A 20644-nucleotide genomic window follows, 5' to 3' on the forward strand; every position below is an offset into this window, starting at 1 on the left:
CCTTGCCTTGAACAATCCTCTTCAAATCTGGCTTGTATTCCGTCGTTGCCACTCGAAGCAGTTCTTTCACATGGGTGTCAGTCAGAACAGAACGATGCTTTGACTTCACGTTTCATGGTAGAGAACACAGACTCGCAGACGTATGTTGACCCAAACATTGACAGTATCTTAAGCGCAGCCCGTTTCACATTCGGGTATTTTTCCAATGGCACACTTTTCCAAAACTCAATGGTGCCTTCCCTCAAAACAGGTTTCAGTTGGTCTTCCTCACGAAGATCGATCATCTCCAACTCAGCCGCAGCCTCATCTGTGACAAGCAGGGCTTTCAAACAGTCCGTCTCCGCATCGAATGGGTCGACGAGGAACGTAATCTGTGGCCTTTTCAGTTGTATATCACGGAACCGGGTTACAAAGCTTTCGTGCAGGTTTTCAATTAGTGTTGCATATCTGGCTCCTTGCTTATTCAGGGAGGCGGGAAGCTTTGAAATGAGCTAATGACGACTGACATATAAGGCAGAATGGCTTGCCATTACGTTCAACAAAAAAGTATAAACTCTCCTACTCTGTTAAAAATGTCCTATGTTCGTCTTCATATTTTAGTTTTGCTGTGCATTTTTTCATTGCCATTTTGAGAGGCTACTTGACACAAGATACACCTTGCCCAAAAACTTAGCGATAAAGGCTACGTTCACACTGCAGGCTGAAGTGACTCAAATCCGATCTTTTCGCCCATATGTGACCTGTATCCGATCTTTTATTGACAATATGAACGACACAGATCCGATTTTTTCAAATCCGACCCAGGCCGTTTGGATATGTGGTCCTAATTCCGATTCCTATCCGCTCTTTTCATATGCGACTTCAGTCTGAACCGCCAGGTCGCATTCATCCGACTTACACGTCATCAGCAAGTCACAAACGTCACTATTCTGCGCTGAAGTAGGCGGCGGGTCTCTCAAAAAAGTTACAACAACATGGCGCATAATCACGGGCGCAGATAGAGGGTGGGACGAGTCATATTTAAATTCACCTCGTTCGGTCCCCCCCACTTATAGGGAGGAAAAAACGTCTATGCTGTCTTTCTTTGCATAAGGCAAACCTCACGGAAAAATCAAAAGACTAATTACCATTCGGTTTATTGAGGTGCACAGCAGTGTATACATAGTTGCAACAACTCACATAAAACAAAACAAAGACTGATATTCGGTTGGTTGAGCTGCGCAGACTGCACAGGTTGCGAGCTCGAGCTTGGTTGCTATGGTTACTAACAACAAGTTTGACAGGCATATCGGGGTTGGGGTTGGTTTGCTGGCAGCTTTGTCCCCCTCAGTTTTTTGTCCCCCCCAGTTCAAAAAACGTATCTGCGCCCCTGCGCATGACATCAATGCGAGGGACGCTTCGGGCTGTGAAGGTTCTGAATCTTCTCAATGGAAGGACGCAGAGGTTAGGGAGCTGATTTCCATTTGGGGGGATGCAGCTATTCAAGCTAGATTGGATGAGTCATACCGCAACCGGGCGGTTTTACTTCCGTAAACACTGGCCATGCTCACTGCGTGTGACGTCGTCGTATCCTGCAGTGCGCATGCGGAACACTTTTAGGTCGCTTTTCGTTCATACTGAGGATCACATACAAGTCGCATATATTTGTTAATGTGAACGACCTCACAAAAAAATCGGAATTGAGCATTAAGCCTTGCAGTGTGAACGTAGCGTATCTCACGCACATGCGCATTTGACATGACCTGAAAATACCGTAACATACCCAAGCAAAGCGAAGATGCATTTGACGAAAATACCATACTGAAACCAAGCAAAGCGCACACGCACATAAAAAAAAAAAACACAAACTTTGATATGAACGTAAGAGCCGCATGACACCGGGCAAAGAGCCGCATGCGGCTCGCGAGCCGCGGGTTGGCCACCCCCGGTGTAGCGGAACGTTGACTCTAAGCATTCAGTTGCCTGATCGAGTTCTGCAGGGGCTGACAGTGACCCAGTCAAAGTTGATAACTCTGGGAGATCATTTATAAAGCTCTGTGCAGTAGTTGACATGAAAGTACATTTAATACAGTAGTATGGTGAGGTGCATATATTATTACTCAGACATATTTTGAATGAAATGAGATAATGATCTGCAATAACTTCAGACTGTGGAAGTATGACTATATTTTCTACGTTTAGCCCAAATATTAGTATTAGATCGAAGGTGTGACCACCATTATGGGTCGGTCCTATGACATTCTGATTAATCCCTACTGAATCTAAAATGGACACAAACGCTGTTTTCAAAGGGTCTTCTGGGTTATCGAAGTGAATATTAAAATCTCCGATAACTAAAGCTTTGTCTAAGGAAATAACCGGGTCTGAGATAAAATCTGCAAATTCAGAAAGAAACTCAGAATATGGCCCCGGGTGCCTGTAAATAATAAGTAACTGAATTACCTGGGTAGACTTGTTTTCCGAGGCTACATACATTATATGTGTATGAAGAACTTCAAATGAATTAAATTTATAACCAGGTTTGTGTGTTACACCTAGATAATCGTTATAAATAACCGCGATGCCTCCTCCTCTGCCAGTTAGACGAGGCTGGTGTATATAACTGTATCCAGGAGGACTAGCTTCATTTAATGCTATATATTTATTTGGCTTAATCCATGTTTCAGTTAAACAAAGTACATTAAACTCCTGATCAGTAATAAGTTCATTAACCATTAGTGCTTTAGATGTAAGAGATCTAATATTTAATAGCTCCACCTTTAGATCAAAGGTGCTGGCAGCAGCTGTACAGTTAGTATGACGTAATTTTATATTGATTAGGTTACTGGAACAAACACTCTGAGTATTTTTACTTTTTTGTTTAGCTCGGGGAACAGACACAGTCTCGATGTAGTGGACCCTGAGTGATGACTCTGTGCAGCTAGCAGACAGTCGGCTTAGCCTGCCCGTCTACTCCCTGGCCTTGGCTCTGGATTGTCAGAAATTAACTAGACCTGTTCTGAGACTATGACCTATGCTGCAAGAAATGAGAGCAGCAACTTCCTGAGTGGGATGGATACCATTCCGCCCTAACAGACCAGCAGTGCCCTCAAAATTAGCCCAATTATCTATAAAGCCCACACTGTTTCAGAGCACCACCTGGACAACCAGCAGTTCAGTGACCATAACCTGCTGTAAGCTACATCGCCACGCCGCATTGGGATGGGGCCAGAGCATACTACAGCATCAGACATTGCCTTCACTAATTTAAACACCTCTACAAAGTTACTCTTAGTAACCTCAGACTGATGAAGGCATACATCATTAGCTCCTGCATGGACAACTATCTTTGAGAACCTGTGCTTGCCTAGGACCCTAAGATTACCTGCTATGTCCGGCGCACTGGCTCCTGACTAGAGCTGACTAAAGCTGCTGGTGCCCCTAAAAGTCTTTATAATAATGACATTAACAGAATTTAAATACACACACACACAGAATGAATGAATGAATGAATGAATGAATGAAAAGTACAAACAGGAATCAGATGTTCCTGATGTTAAACTTGAATATTTATAGAGTTGAATTTTGCAGACTGAATCTGACTGGTTGAATCTGAACACTGAAATCAGTAACATGAATGAAGATTTCTGAAGATCTTAAAACTGAATTATTCTGTCTGAATTTGTGATCACTGAAAAAATATATTTGAATCCCGATATTTGATTTTTTTTAAATCTGAATTTTAAAACATGAATCTCGGAACACTGAAAAAGACAACATGAATTTCAAGGATGTTAATTCAAAATAAATAAATACAGATGTGGCTTTCAGCTGTATCTATTTCAATATTATGAATGTAATAGTCTTTAATTTTCACTATTAAGAATTCAGTGGCTTTTAAAGTTACATTTTTTATTTAAATCTTTGTCACTATTTTTAGGTCAAGGTTTATTTATTCATTTTTAAAGCACAAATATAAAGTTTTACAGTCCAAACATTCATATGAAAGTCAAAGAGCACAAACTCCCACCCAACCATTCTCATCCCTTCACAAAACAGGCATACAAATACATCACAGGCACACAAATCACAAGCAAGGACATCTTAAACATTAACGGAGAGCAAAAAAATAAAAACAAAGCAAAAAAACTGTAAAGAATAAATACACACCCAAAAATATTTTAAAAAAAAAGGGACACTGGTGGCCAGATCCTTGGTGGTTGTCTGCATAACAATCAGTTATGGTGTATTTGTGATAACATCATAACAAAAGAGTAATAGACCCCTTCGCATGTTTGTAAACAAACCAACCGTTGCCAGGATGCGCGCGCAGCCTGGACTCAGAAACAATGGTGCTGCCCATAGACCAGCATTATGAGCTGTCAGATTATGCAAAACAATTGTCGTTACAAGATCAAGAATGCTACATAAATAAGTTAACTCTAACAAGTGGACATCGCCTACCGGATCCATATTTAATTAAAGAGTGGACGGACGATGTTAGTAAGTTCCCTGGTATACAACGGCCAGATATATACTCGTACCTTATTGACAAGACTTCGGTGTACACCCACGAAAAACTTCGTGCCTACAAGTCTTTAGACGCATATTATGTTATGTGCGGGCATGTACAGAACGTGTTTTACACTGAAATTGATGATGCTAACAATATTCATTACATTGCGTAACTATGACCCAGCTAATCAGACAAACGTTACCAAAGTATTTTGCTACATCAATAAATGAAGACTAGAAAGAATAAAAAAGAAAGATTTAATAAATAGCCTGATCTTACCTGTGATGAAGTGGGCGCTGCAAACCCGTGCATTTTTGATGGTGCTTTCATCCCAGTCTACACGTTTGATGGCTTGTAGCCATAGACGTCGGCGATTTTTTTGGAATGGGTGAGATCCTGCTGGAATTCTGTACATTTTAACCCCATCACTGCTACGATTCTGACACCCGACAACACAACAACTAGGCATTTCTTCCAAATATTTCTTCTCGTTTCTACCGTCGCTGAGTCTTTTTTGGGTACAGGCTGCACACGCAATTTCCTCTTACGTATGAATGACGTTTACTGCGAAGGGGTCTATAGAGGCCCTAAAGTGAAGAATAGGAAGACTTTACAGTACCATTGAGGAGAATAGATATATATCCTAAGTACTAGGCTGGTATAGAAGGAGAACAGTTAAAAGTTGGTGGGTTGGAAAGTAGTCTTAAACATACTAGATCATGGGAGTGTTTGTAAGTCAGTATTCTGTAAAAGGACTCCAGTGCTTGAAGAATCTACTTGTGTCCCCACATAGAGTAAATTTGACTTTCTCTAATTTTAAGAAAAACATGAGGTCTTCCAACCAAACAGATAGAAGAGGAGGCTGTGGTGACTTCCAGTTACCGTAAGTAGAATTATACACCTAGCCAATAGGGTGGCGAAGGGCACAGCATTTGCATGGGTCTTGCTGAGGACATGTGGGCTGGGTGAAACACCAAATATGGCTACAAGAGGGCATGGTTCCAGAATGATTCCTAATATTTCTGGGAGGATTTTAAAGATGGAATTCCAGTAATATTCAAGTTTGGGGCATAACGCAAACATACGAGTCAAGTGGCAAGGTGTGCCTCCACACTTCAAACAGGTGTCCTCAATGTCAGGGTATATTTTTGATAGCCTTGAACTCAACAGATGCAATCTTTGCACAATTTTAAATTGAATCAAGCCCAAACGGGCACATGATGAAGAATGACGTATTCTGTTAATGGCTCTCTCCCAGAAATCTTCCTCAAACTCTATGCCCAGCTCCTGCTCCCAGACAGCACAGCTTTTAGAGCAGTGCTCTGTGTTAAATGACAGAAGACCTTGATAAATTTGGGAAACAAGTGACCTCTGATTGGGTTTGAGTTTAAAGAAATCTTCCCATGACTGCTTAGAGGGTAGAGAGGGGAAGTCAGAAAAAATATTTAAGACACAATGCCTAATTTGAAAATATCTAAATAATGTGTTTTGGGCAAATCATGTGAAGCTGATAGATCTGTGAAGCTACCAAAAACTCTGCTTGTGTATAATTCGTTGAACGTCTGTATGCCATTTCTCTCCCACAAGCGAAATGCAGGGTCTAAAAGAGAAGGTGGAAAAAGATGATTGCGGGTTATAGGCATAAGAGTAGAGGGAGAGTATGACTTAAAATGGCACCTAAATTGATGATAAATTTTCAAGGAGGTACAGATAATTTGGTTATCTGTGTAACGAGAGGGAGATGTCGGGAGTGATGAGAAGAGAAGAGCAGGAAGAGAGGATGACACACAAGACCTCAACTCAAGTTGGCACCACAGGGTTTGGGGGTTATGTACCCAAAACAGAAATTTATGGATATTTGCTGCTCAGTAATAATACATAAAATTTGGCAATGAGAGTTCTCCACTGAGTGAGCACTGCTGCAAGAGGGACTTCCTAATCCTAGGAGTCTTTCCTCCCCGTATTAAGAAAATGACAGCTTGATCAATAGATTTAAAATATGATTTTGGCAAAAATAAAGGAATGCATTGAAAAAGATATAGAAATTTTGGAAGAATGTTCATCTTAACTGCATTAATTTTACCAGGCATAGACAGGGGCAGATTACGCCACCTCTGGAAAGCAGCCCTCATATGGCTAAGTAGGGGGGTAAAATTTGCATCTAATAAAGCAGACAGTGTACGAGTAACAGTTATTCCCAAGTACTTGATGCTACAGTTATTCAGATGAAATGGTAGGTCAGACTGAGAAAGCAAGAGAGCCTTTGAGTTTATAGGGAGACATTCACTCTTTTGTAGATTGAGCTTGTACCCAGAAAAAGAGCCAAAGTTTTGTAATAAAGACAGAATTTTGGGTAGTTGAGAAAGAGGATCAGTAACGTACAAAAGCAAGTCATCTGCATACAACACAAGCCTGTATTCAATGCCCCTATGGGTTATCCCCAGGAATGAGGGTGAATTTCTGATAGCTATAGAGAAGGGCTCCATAGCAATGGCAAAAAGCTCAGTTAATGCTCTGAACAGCTATTTTAAAACTCTCATATCTATTTTTAGGGATATTAGCAGTTACCTCCTCTTGAACTAGTGGAGTAAACCGTTTTTCGGTTAATTTCCTAGCTATGAGAGTCATATTGTGGTCTGATACTCCAGTGAGCATGTTGAAAGTTTTGATGATCCTCTCTGGTTTATTACTAAATATTAGGTCTATTTGAGTTTGGGATGAATTTGTTACTCTAGTGGGCCCATTTACTAACTGAGTGAGATCAGAAACATTGGCAATCTGTTTAAGCATTTTCCTTGATGATTTCTCCTCCCAATTTATATTAAAATCTCCCATGATTATCACATCTTTGTTGAGATTGCACTCCTTTAAAATTATTTCAAGGTTTTCATAAAAGGAATTTTTAGAGGAAGGGGGCGATATAGTGCTGTGGCAGTGGGGGCGTGGCCAAGCGGCGGTCTGTGACCAGAGGGTGGAGTCAGGGAAGGTAAGTGTCAGAATCACTACACCTGAGGTTGATTAATGTGTTTGTGTGTCTTCCCCAGTGACGGCACCCTATTTAAGGAAGAGAGCGAGAGCAGAAAGGGGTCGCTCCCCAACCAGACGACTGGTGTGTGTGTGTGTGTGTGTGTGTGTGTATATATCAAAGTATAGTTAAGGATGAAAAGCTATAATAAACGTGTTTGTGAACTCAGTTCTGGCTTGCCGTCCTTCTGTGCTCCCCCCACCCATCCGAGTTGCTACAGTGGTGCTGAAACCCGGGACGGAGCGCAGGAGAAAACAGCCCCATGGAGTCCTCCCCCTTTGCCGAGCTGGTCCACGCCCTCGCCACAGCCCAGCAAAGCCAGCACCAGGCACTAGTCACCCTCTGGAGGGAACAGAAACAGCGGTTCGAGGCACTGGTGCTGGCTTAGCAGGAAGAGTGACAGGCGTTCCGGCACCTCCTCGCGTCAGCGGGGTCCACCGCCGCGGGACCGTCCCCCTTCACCCTGACAAAGATGGGCCCGCAGGACGACCCCGAGGCCTTCCTCACGCTCTTTGAACAGGCTGCAGAGACCTCGGGGTGGCTGATGGAACAGCGCGCGGTGCGCCTCCCCCCCCTGCTAACGGGAGAGGCGCAGCTGGCCGCGCTACAGCTCCCCGCCGACCGCCGGCTGGCCTATGCGGACCTTCGCCAGGCCGTCCTCCAGCATGTGGGATGCACCCCCGAGCAACAACGGCAGCGCTTCTACACTTTGCGCTTGGAGGAAGTCGGCTGGCCGTTCGCGTTTGGCCAGCAACTCTGGGACGCCTGCGGGCGGTGGTTGAGGGCCGACAACCGCGACGCCGAGGGGATCATCGACCAGGTGGCGCTGGAGCAGTTCATTGTGCGTCTACCAGCCGGAGCTGCAGAGTAGGGTCCAGTGCCACCGCCCGGCGTTGCTGGATCAGGCAATCGAGCTAGCGGAGGACCCGACGGCAGGACAGCAGACAACCTCTTCTCCTCTCTCTCTCTCCTTCTCCCTCTCCTCCTGTGTCTCGTCCTCGCCCCGTTCCCCCACTGCGGAGGTGGGGGCCGGCCCCACCCCAGCCAGCCCGCTGCACCCGCGGTGCCCTCCCGTCTCTCCCGTCTGTGTCTGTCTCTCCCCCCCCTCAGGTGAGTGAGCCCCAGAGCACCAGTGCAGAGAGGAAGCCCGGGCCGGTTTGCTGGCGCTGCAGGGAGCCGGGCGACCTCCAACAGCAGTGCTCGGTAATGGAGGTGGGCGCGGAGGTTCGGATCCCCGACGAGCCAGGAGCCGCCCTCGATCGGGCCGGAGCGTATTGCATACCGGTGAGTATCCAAGGGGATACATATCAGGCGTTGGTGGATTCAGGTTGTAATCAGACCTCAATCCACCAAAACCTGGTGCAAGACGAGGCATTGGGGGGAGCACAATTGGTGAAGGTGTTGTGTGTTCACAGGGATGTTCACAGCTACCCTTTAGTGTCAGTCCACATTTTTTTTTTGAGGGGAAAAATTTATAGTGAAGGCAGCGGCTAATCCTCACCTTACCCACTCAATAATTTTGGGGACGGATTGGCCGGGACTTGGGGAATTAATGAATCACCTAGTGAAGAGTGGGTCCTGCCATAGTTTAATAAGGGGAGGTCCCGGTGTCACATTGGCAGGAGCAGCTGTCATAGAGCCGTCTACGTCAGCTCCGCGTCAGAGTGAGGAGCTGCCGGCCCCTCCTCTCTCTCTTGGGGAATCCCTCGCGGATTTTCTATTAGAGCAGTCGCGAGACGAGACTCTGCGGCATGCATTTGACCAAGTGAGAGTAATCGATGGTCAAATGCTCCAGCCAAACGCCACCCCGTCCTTCCCCTACTTCGCGATTATGAAGGATAGATTATACCGAGTGCTGCAGGACACTCAAACTAAAGAGCAAGTCACGCAGCTTTTGATTCCGAAGAGCCGCTGGGAATTGGTATTCCAGGCGGCTCACTTTAATCCCATGGCTGGACACTTAGGGCAGGATAAAACACTAGCCCGAATAATGGCCCAGTTCTATTGGCCAGGGATTCGCGGCGATGTCCGTACGTGGTGTACGGCGTGCCGCGAATGCCAGTTAGTAAATCCAGCAGCCATTCCAAAAGCGCCTTTGTGCCCTCTCCCATTAATTGAGACCCCGTTCGAAAGAATTGGGATGGATCTCGTCGGGCCATTAGATCGGTCAACACAAGGGTACCGCTTTATATAGTTCTGGTGGACTATGCAACACGATACCCGGAAACAGTGCCTCTTCGCAATATCTCAGCATGCAGTATTGCGGAGGCGCTCTTCCGCATTATCTCCCGAGTTGGAATCCCGAAAGAGATTCTGACTGATCAAGGCATCGCGTTTATGTCACGTACACTAAAGGAACTGTATAGGTTGTTGGGTATTAAGCCGATCCGCACCAGCGTTTATCACCCACAAACAGACGGTTTAGTTGAACAGTTCAATCGCACCCTCAAAAATATAATTAAAAAATTCGTAAGTGAGGACGCACATAATTGGGATAAGTGGCTCGAACCCTTGTTGTTTTCAGTGCAAGAGGTCCCCCAAGCCTCCACAGAGTTCTCCCCGTTTGAATTGTTATATGGGTGTAAGCCACGCGGCATTCTAGATGTGCTGCGGGAAAATTGGGAGAAGGGAACTTCACCGAGTAAAAATGAAATCCAATACGTTATTGACCTGCACGCAAAACTCCACACACTCACCCACCTAACACAGGAGAATTTGCAGCAGGCCCAAGAACGACAAACCCGCCTGTACGACAAGGGTATGCGCCTCAGGGAGTTCGCACCGGGAGATAAAGTGCTCGTACTGTTGCCCAAATCGAGCTCCAAATTAGTCGCCAAGTGGCAAGGACCCTTTGAGGTCACACGGCGAGTCGGGGACATTGACTATGAGGTGAGGCGAACGGACAGGGGTGGGGCATTACAAGTTTACCACCTCAATCTGCTCAAACTCTGGAACGAGGAGGTCCCCGTGGCATTGGTGTCAGTGGTTCCGGAGAAGGCGGAGCTGGAGCCGGAGGTTCAAAAGGGAACATTGGCATCGCGTACCTCTCCGGTCCCCTGTGGAGACCACCTCTTCCCGACCCAACTCACGGAGGTTGCCCAGTTACAGACCGAGTTTTCAGACGTATTCTCGCCCCTGCCCGGCCGCACCAACCTCATAGAGCACCACATTGAGACGCCCCCGGGGGTGGTAGTGCGTAGCCGCCCTTACAGGCTACCCGAACACAAGAAAAAAGTGGTTCGGGAAGAATTCGAGGCCATGCTCGAAATGGGCATCGTCGAGGAGTCCCACAGTGACTGGAGCAGCCCGGTGGTCTTGGTACCCAAGGCCGACAGGTCGGTCCGGTTCTGTGTGGACTATAGGAAAGTCAACGCGGTGTCTAAATTCGATGCGTACCCAATGTCTCGTATTGATGAGTTGCTCAATCGGCTAGGCACAGCTCACTTTTACTCGACACTGGATTTAACAAAGGGTTATTGGCAGATCCCCTTGACTCCATTATCCCGAGAAAAAACGGCCTTTTCCACACTGTTCGGCTTATACCAGTTCGTCACACTTCCTTTTGGGCTGTTTGGGGCGCCCGCGATGTTTCAGCGGATGATTGATAGGGTCCTCCGCCCCCACGCCACCTATGCTGCCGCGTACCTTGACGACATCATTATTTATAGTAATGACTGGACGCGGCATCTACAACACCTGAGGGCCGTCCTTAGGTCGCTGAGGCGGGTGGGTCTCGCAGCCAACCCGAAGAAGTGTGCGATTGGGCGGGTGGAAGTATGGTATCTGGGCTTCCACTTGGGCAATGGGCAGGTGCGTCCCCAAATTAACAAGACTGCAGTGATTGCGGCCTGCCCGAGGCCCAAGACCAAAAAGGGGGTGAGACAGTTCCTGGGGCTGGCTGGCTACTATCGTAGGTTTATACCTAATTATTCGGACGTCACCAGCCCGCTGACTGATCTCACTAAAAAGGGGGTACCAGATCCGGTCCAGTGGATGGAGCAATGCCAGTGGGCTTTTTCTGAAGTAAAGGCTGCACTGTGTAGGGGGCCACTGCTACACTCCCCTGACGTTTCTCTCCCTTTTATATTGCAGACAGACATGTCGGACAGAGGGCTGGGGGCTGTTTTGTCCCAGGAGGTGGAGGATGGCCCAGTACTATATATTAGTCGAAAGCTGTCGGTGCGTGAGGAGCGCTACAGCACCATAGAGAAGGAGTGCCTGGCCATCAAGTGGGCAGTCCTCGCCCTCCGTTACTACCTGCTGGGGCGCCCTTTCACCCTCTGTTCGGACCATGCGCCCCTCCAGTGGCTCCACCGCATGAAAGATGCCAACGCGTGGATCACCCATTGGTATCTGGCACTCCAACCCTTTAACTTCAAGGTGGTCCACAGGCCGGGGGCGCAGATGGTCGTGGCAGACTTCCTCTCCCGTCGGGGGGGGGGGGGGGGGTCAGCTGCGGGCCGGACGGCTGCCCGGCTTGAGTCAGGCGGTGGGGGTACAGGTATGTGGCAGTGGGGGCATGGCCAATCGTCAGTCTGTGACCGGAGGGTGGAGTCGGGGAAGGTAAGTGGCAGAATCACTACACCTGAGGTTGATTAATGTTTGTATGTCTTCCCCAGTGACGGCGCCCTATTTAAGGAAGAGAGCGAGAGCAGAAAGGGGTCGCTCCCCAACCAGACGACTGGTGCGTGTGTGTATATATCAAAATATAGTTAAGGCTGAAAAGCTATAATAAACGTGTTTGTGAACTCAGTTCTGGCCTGCCGTCCTTCTGTGCTCCCCCCACCCATCCGAGTTGCTACAAGTGCAATCAAAGAGAATGACATATTTGAGGAGAGAGTAAAATTTAGCCCAATGCATTCCAGCTGTTCACTGCATGACCATGAAATTTCATGACATTGAATACAAATATTAAAACTCCACCACCTTTAGAACCCACTCTATCTTTCCTGAAGACATTGTAACCTGGAACATCTACGGATGCAGGTGAGTTTTTACTGAGCCACGTTTCAGTTAAACACAAGAAGTCTAGGTTGGAGTCTAATAAAAGATGGTGAATTTCATCAGCTTTTGAGTTAAGGCTTCTAACATTCAGATGACCACCCAAGATACCCTTGGGTTTTGATTTGGGATCCCAGATGATTCTGGAGTGGTTGACAGTGTGGAAAAGTTTCCATTTCCGGTTTTTGTAGATCGCAGGATTTAGACACTTCACACGCGTGGTTCCCTTCAGCATGGATGGAATATTTTAATTACATTTTTTGTCTATGGTGGTACTCGGATTTGGAACAGAGGTTTTATTAGAACCGCATGAGTGAATCAGTGCGGTGCAAGCAGTCAATGCGCCAGCAATATCATTGCTAGGCCGCGTACTGTCTCGCCGACCTGCCCTCACTGGGGTCTCATGACCAGAGGTGCATCGTTGGCTGAGCTGATTGCAGTGGAGATCGGCTCCATTCGAGCAAGGCCCCGAAGTCCCAGCTGTGGAGGTCTCCAGACAGGCCTCAGAAATCTGGGCAGGCACTCCGCATCCAACAACACCCAGGGGGCAAAGGCGATGACCAAGGTTAGTTTGTTGATCCACTGATATTTGATAACAACATAAAGTGCGTACCTGTACAACTGGAGAATTGCATTAGTAGTTTGTAGTCGTAATTCCCTCTTTGAAGGTTTGATCAGCACTGACCATCCGTCACAACTCTCCGGGTTTGTTTCTGTCGAGTCCCAAAAATCGTCAGATTAAATCAACAACTCGACTCTGCTGCACGCTTTTCCCATCCACATGTGTTCCATATCAGGGATCCCAGCAGTAATTGAAAAAAATAGAGGAATGTAAGAAACTATCACCGGGCGGCACAGTGGTGTAGGCTAGTGGTTAGCGCTGTCGCCTCACAGCAAGAAGGTCCGGGTTCGAGCCCCGTGGCCGGCAAGGGCCTTTCTGTGCGGAGTTTGCATGTTCTCCCCGTGTCCGTTTCCTCCGGTTTCCCCCACAGTCCAAAGACATGCAGGTTAGGTTAACTGGTGACTCTAAATTGACCGTAGGTGTGAATGTGAGTGTGAATGGTTGTCTGTGTCTATGTGTCAGCCCTGTGATGACCTGGCGACTTGTCCAGGGTGTACCCCGCCTTTCGCCCGTAGTCAGCTGGGATAGGCTCCAGCTTGCCTGCGACCCTGTAGAAGGATAAAGCGGCTAGAGATAATGAGATGAGAAACTATCAGCAGGGGTCAAGGGGGCTGCCTGAAGCTGTTGAGATTTTAACATTTAAAGATGCTATAGAACACATTTTTTACATAGATTTAACATAGAAAAGCAACAGAATTTAACCATAATGTGTATCTATTTGATGCCATATTTTGTAATCAATGACATAAGTGGCAAAAAAAAATTATAAAAATTAGACGAAAATGTAGCTTTGAAGAATATACTTGCCTAAATATTCCACTTTTGTTATAACAATAGTATCCATAGTTCATCTCATTTGTTTATTTTTTTTTGTTTCAAGTTAATGTCAAAACTAGTCTAATATAAGCCACATTCATTTTTCAAAAATCATGAATATGAGCAGAAATCAATGATTCAGTAATATTAGATATATACATATGTACAGCAAATACTGGAGATATTTGATTTAAACCTCTCTTTTTGAAAGGTTTCACTGCAAAGGAATTTAATGCTCTTTTCTGGGGTGCAAACGTCTTTCCTCCAGTTTTCTCTGCTTTTGTTTCTCTGATCTTTCCTTCTGCTTTTCTGATGTTCCTGCAGTACTCTGAATTAAGTTCAACGCATTAGAAACAAAAGCACGAACGGAGTTAAAACATGTTTTCTAGCAAATGGGCACAGCCATATTGTTTTCTTGTTCTATCGCGTACAGTCTCGCGGTCAGTGTTGTCAGATACTCCTGACGTTTTCCAGCCCAAAATATGTTCAAAACCCGCCAAAATGCACTTGAAACCCCCCAACTGGGCGGAGAACCGCGCAATCTGGCAACACTGCTCGCGGTATTTACATCAATTTAACTTCCGAGTGTTCCTGAATGTCAACGAGAACAAACGAAGCCAACGAAAACATCGCTAAACAAGCAAACCAAATCAGAATGTATTCTGCTGGTCATTTTACTTAAACATATTTTTAATGGATATACAAGAGATTAAAAAAAAAAACACTTTCGCTAGAAAATAGCGGAATTCCACTAAATAGCAGACGTCTGGGATCCCTGCCATATGTAGAAGAACATATGTAGAAGAACTGGTGTCCTGTATTGTGGATTATTTGACTGGCAGACCACAATATGTGCACTTGCAGTGCTGTGTGACGGACAGAGTGATCAGCAACACCGGGGCTCCGCAAGGGACTGTCCTTTCTCCTTTCCTTTTCACTCTCCACACCACTGATTTCAACTACTGCACGGAGACCTGCCACCTCCAGAAATTTTCTGATGACGCTGCAGTGGTTGGACTGGTGGTGATGAGAGCGAGTACAGGACGGTGGTGGACAACTTTGTCACGTGGAGCAGGAAGAACCACCTACAGCTCAACGTGATGAAGACGAAAGAACTGGTGGTTGATCTGAAGAGAATCAGGGCTCCAGTGAACCCTATTAACATCCAAGGGGTCAGTGTGGACGTGGTGGAGGAATAGAAGTACCTGGGGATGTACTTGGATAATAAACTGGACTGGTCCAAAAACGTGGACATGGTATACAAAAAGGGCCAGCGCCGTCTCTATTTTCTGAGATGGCTGAGGTCCTTCAACATCTGACGCGGTACGCGGTGGTCCGGATCACCGTATTTTCCATACAAAACGAGGGCATTAATTAATTATTTTTCCTGGATTGTGGTCCGGTTCACCGTATGCTGTATTATATTACGATATAAATAAAAACTTACCAAAATCATACTGTGTTTGTCATTTAATACGAGTTTTTTTACAAAGTCGTACATCATTTGTTATTTTTTCTCAAACCGGAAGAGAAATGCATGCGTAAAACACACGCGCAATAAAAGATACCAGTTCTAACGCATGTAAAAAAGCGGGAGCTGCCACGAGGGAAGTGAAAAATAATTTTACCAACTTTCGTCATTATGTCTCAGGGTGGTTATGAACAGCTTCTAAGGAATAAGAAAAAATGTGCTAGAGACTACAAAGCAACAGAAGAAAGGGCAAAGGAAAGAATTTATTCTAAATTAGGGGAAGAAGTAGCTGAAAATTTAAAATTTATTTGTCTTCTGAACTTGGTGGTCCGGACCACACCTGAAAACGGCGTGGTCCGGACCACAACGGTAGTCCGGACCACCGCGTACCGCGTCATCTGCCGAATGATGCTACAGATGTTCTATGAGTCTGTGGTGGCCAGTGCCATCCTGTACGCTGTCATCTGCTGGGGCAGCGGCTCGAAGGTGAAGGACAATAACAGACTCAATAAGATCATCAGGAAGGCCGGCCATGTTGTAGGCATGGAAATGGACTCTCTGACAGTGGCGCTGGAGGACACTATCCAAAATAAAAACAATCTTAGACTGTCCTTCCCACCCTCTACATGAGGAGCTGATCAGCCACAGGAGCACATTCAGTAAATGGCTGATTCTTCCACACTGCACATCTGAGAGACAAAGGAAATCATTCCTACCTGTTGCAGTCAAGCTGTACAATGCCACTGTATAACTGTGGTACACTGTCTTACCCTGTATCCTTAAATCAGGTGCAATATATGTATATAGGAATCGTTGTATATAAAATCACTTCATTTTGCTTTTACTTAAATTTATTTTATTTATTCTTTTTTTCAGACGATTTTATTTTCTATTTTTAGACATGTTTATTTCTCTGATTCGGGAGCTTGTAGCAAATTTGAATGTGAATATTTACTCCTTCATTAACTCACCGGGCTGTTTTTCAAGTGCATCTTTTACGGCCCATACACAGCTCTCACAGCTCATCTGCACCGCAAACTCCAACTGAAAACAGGGAGACAGTTAAAAATCACAAACTTTATTTCATTTGTTAATCAGCTAGTAAACTACACAGTACCTTGCATAAGTATTCATCCCCTTTAGATTCCCCCACATTTTCTAAATGCTACATCCTGAACTGAAACGAACATTATTGGGAATGTCACGAATATAAACAAAATATTGAAGTGGAGAGGTGAAAAAAATCAATATAGTTTGCAAAAATATTTACAAATAAAAATAGGAAAAGTTGTGACTGCGTAAGTATTCACCCCATTTCTGTGAAACACTGAAATGAATTGAGGTGCCATCCAAAGTCACATAATGAGTAGAATGGAGTTCAGAAATGTCACATGAGCTCAGTATAAATCCACCTGTTCCTGTTAGAGAACAGACCTAAATAAACAGCATTATGAAGAACAAAGAGCTTTAAAAACTGGGACAAATCAGGCAGAACCCTGACTCTGACTAGAGGAGACATTCCACCTAATGGTAGTGACAGGGTACACGGTCATTAGGAAAGGTACCAAAGTGTACTTTTCCATGGTGCTGTTGTGGTACCACCAAGCGTACATCTTTTGTACCTTTAGCTTTAACATGCATCATTTACCTGGAAACATGACTAAAGTGTAGCTTTAAAATAATTTAAGGAACAGAATTTGACCTTTACTAGCTTTACAATAAAAGCTAATCCACTCTTGATTTTACCTTTATTTGGTACCATTATGTCTCACAGTGTGAGGAGGACGTTAGTCAGAGAAACAACCAAGAGGCCATTGAACATCAAGGTTAAAGTTTCCTGGAGTAACAAATGGCCCCCTACTGGACATGTAGTGCACTACACAGGGTGCAGAAAACATTGCTTAGTTCCCTATGAAGTGAACATATGGAGGGAAGACGGTGCTATTGAGGTTTCAGCCATAGAAAAGACAGCTCGTTATAGCTAAAATAACATTCATGATCCAAAATACAAACACTAAAGGTCTAACATTGAAGTGCAAAATGAAGTATGATATTTATAGCAAAAGGCATTAAAGTGTACAGAGAACAAATAATCTATAGAGCAGGAGATGATGAGCAAAGTGACTCTTATATAAGTTGAGTAAAGAGGAGTGTGAGTTATTCCTGCACTGTAAATCTACACACTGCACATTAACAAGCTCATTACTGCACAGCATTTTATCATTCAGATACAGCAAGAGGAAAGAGCTCACTTTAGCAACTCCATTTGTTTGAATTTCTACAGACTTCCGCCTTTCAAAATAAGAGTCTTATTCCACTGCTGAAGAAAAAAAAAATACACCTCAATAAAAGTCTCCCTGAACATGTAAACCACAAGAAACAAGCATGCTGTTCTCTGAAAATAATCAGCCACTGGGTGGTGTGATGTGTCCTGGTGTGAAGTGGAGTTAGTGTTTCCACCCTCAACTTCATTCTTTTCTTACAACACCACGTTTTGCTGTATTTATGTGTTTTATATCACATTTATACCACAGTCATTTGCCAACAATTACAATTGCTTTATTTATTGATGAGTATGTGAGTGTTTTTAATGCTGCAGTCAAAAGTCATCCTGAGATTACACTGACTCGTGCTTCCAGTAAGGCATGTAGTCAAGTCAACTTTATTGTCAAATATGCTGTACATGCTCGACATACAGCACAGATGAAATTACAGTCCTCTCTGACCCACGGTGCAAACAGGCAATGCAATAAATAAAAAATAGAATAATTGAAATAAACAATACAAACAGTATAACCACTCTAGATAAGAACTGGACATAGACTAAACACTCAAATAAAAATAGAATAATTGAAATAAACAATACAAACAGTATAACCACTCTAGATAAGAACTGGACATAGACGAAATATTCATAAATAAAAAATAGAATAATTGAAATAAAGAAACACAAACAGTATTGTTAGAACCTGTGTCTGTCTCAGTTCAGATGCGTTGACGTAAGAGCGCTCTGGAGCAGGGTTAAAACAAACCACACGAGTTAAATCAATCTGGTTTATTCAAGCACTGCTCAACGATACACAGAAAGAGCAGGGTTTATATACATCAGAAGCTTGCGTGACAAGATAAGTAAGGGGCTCGGGGGCACAAGGTCAACTCGCCAGATAAGGAGTCGTTTTTATTATACATGAAAGAGCAGACCATACACCCCCTAGAACAGGAGGAACCAGGAATGTGGTTTCAGCGAAACTAGAAGGTACAGAGAAAATAAAAGAGTATGTTCTCGCGATTATGCACGTTTACCAGGGTGTGAAAGGGTCATAAAGCTCAGGACAGCTATGCACGAGAACACACACAATCTTACAATCCCCTCTTTTATACTTTGTTTACAGAGTATAACTACAGTTTAGACTCTAACGTATTGACAGACATAACAAGACTGATTAGTATGTTGTTTAGCAGTCCAATTGGCAAATCGCCAAAAAACGTTGTCCTCGTGGCTGGCTTGAGCGGGATTCCCTGCTCCAAGCGCTAAGACCAATACCAGAAGGAAAGTCATACTGGTCACTGACTTTGTTCTTTCTGTGTCCACAGGATGTAGATAGTTGAAGGTAGCCCAGGCTCACGTGTCTTCCAGATTCCTCAGTTCAGAAGTCTGCGGGACGCACCGACCATCCCCTCTTTGTAGATCAGCCGAAACCGGATCACTCCGGATGCTGGAAAGGGGATCCCTGAAAAGGCCGTCAGCTATTGTCACAGCAACTTTCTGAAACACAAAAACCTGTTAAGCATCAACAATATAGATTTCTATTACATTGGAGCCTTCTTTATTCGACTGGCATGAATCCACTGTGGAAAAAGGTCAGTTAGTACAGCCGTTCGAGTTACAGCGAGCACATCCGTGGGTTCACTGTAGGGCGGTTCCTCTAGAGGAGTGCCTAATTTAGCGAATTTCTTTACCAACACTTTATCCCCTACCTCAAAGGGGTGAGTGGGTGCCTCAGGAATGGGAGGCTTTTTGGAATTTAGTCTCGTCCAGTATTCATCAAGTACCCGCATGAGACCCACGGCGTACTCACTGAGATGTACATCAAGATCACTCGTTCCTATAGCCTGCATACCTCTGCGCCAGGGTGTAGGAAAAGGCCGGCCCATCACGAGCTCGTACGGAGACAGGTTGTCGAGGGCCACTTGAGCGGTCATTCGCATGTCAGCGAGGACTAAGGGTAAAATTTGTACCCAGTTTTTAGTGCCGGTTTCTTGCATTGCCTTGCGCAGCTTACCCTTGATTGTTCTATTTGCGCGCTCCACAATGCCGGAGGATTGTGGATGGTACGGGATGTGGAAACGCCAATGGATCTTTAAGTCTTTACACAGTTCTTGTGTCACCTTAGAGGTGAACGGCGTACCTTTGTCAGAGTCTATCCCTACCGGGAGACCATAACGCGGAATGATTTCTTGCATCAATTTGTTTACCGCCGTGCGAGCGTCTTCTTTCCCGCAAGGGAAAGCCTCCACCCATCGTGAAAATTTGTCGACCATGACCAAAAGATACTTAAAGGGGCCCTGCTTTGGCATGTGAGTGAAGTCAATCTGCCATTCCTGGAACGGCGTGTCAGGTATGGGAAGGTGCTGATGTACCGCGCCTGGTTTAGATGGATTATTCTGGGCGCACGTTAAACATCTGTCTAGAATGTGATGTACATCGGTGTGTATTTTGTCGATGCAAAATATTTTGGATAAATCCTCCACTACCCCCCTTCGTCCGCGGTGAGTGGGACCATGAAACTCGCGGACGAGGAAAGGAGTGCAATGTCTAGGCAAACAAAGGCGGCCCTGAGCATCGATCCGAACGCCGTCAGACGGCTGCGCGCCGCATGAGTCCCAGAAATGGTTGTCTGAGGCCGAAGCGGAGGCCTGGAGGGAGATCAAGTCAATGTCCGGAAGAACGGCACTAATCATGCGACTGGATGAGACCAGGGAGAGAGTAAGCGAAGGCGGAAAAACACCGGAGGCAGCCGCGGCTTTGGCAATGCGATCGGCGAGAGAGTTTCCCCTGATCTCAAAAGAGTCCCCAATACAATGAGCACGAGTCTTAACAATGGCTAAAGAGCGCGGGAGAAGACAGGCGGTGATTAAATCAGTAACAAGCGAAGAATGAGAAATGGGCTTACCGTCTGCAGTGGTGAACCCACGCGAAGCCCAAATCCGACC

At 45.3% G+C, this 20644-nt stretch overlaps 1 protein-coding gene across 1 annotated transcript in view; it reads right to left on the minus strand.

Annotated features, from left to right (window-relative positions):
* LOC132885317 (copper chaperone for superoxide dismutase-like) overlaps positions 1-18077 on the minus strand; it is a 104054-nt gene extending 85977 nt beyond the window's left edge. The window contains exons 1-3 of the mRNA XM_060919855.1: positions 18058-18077; positions 17683-17722; positions 16402-16474 (exon numbers count right to left, since the gene is read on the minus strand). Coding sequence (XP_060775838.1) covers positions 16402-16474; positions 17683-17722; positions 18058-18077 — 133 coding nt within the window. The remainder of the gene's footprint in view (positions 1-16401; positions 16475-17682; positions 17723-18057) is intronic.
* Between the last annotated feature and the right edge of the window lie 2567 nt (positions 18078-20644).

The sequence above is a fragment of the Neoarius graeffei genome, chromosome 1, assembly GCF_027579695.1.
Source record: "Neoarius graeffei isolate fNeoGra1 chromosome 1, fNeoGra1.pri, whole genome shotgun sequence".
Classification (NCBI taxonomy): Eukaryota; Metazoa; Chordata; class Actinopteri; order Siluriformes; family Ariidae; genus Neoarius; species Neoarius graeffei.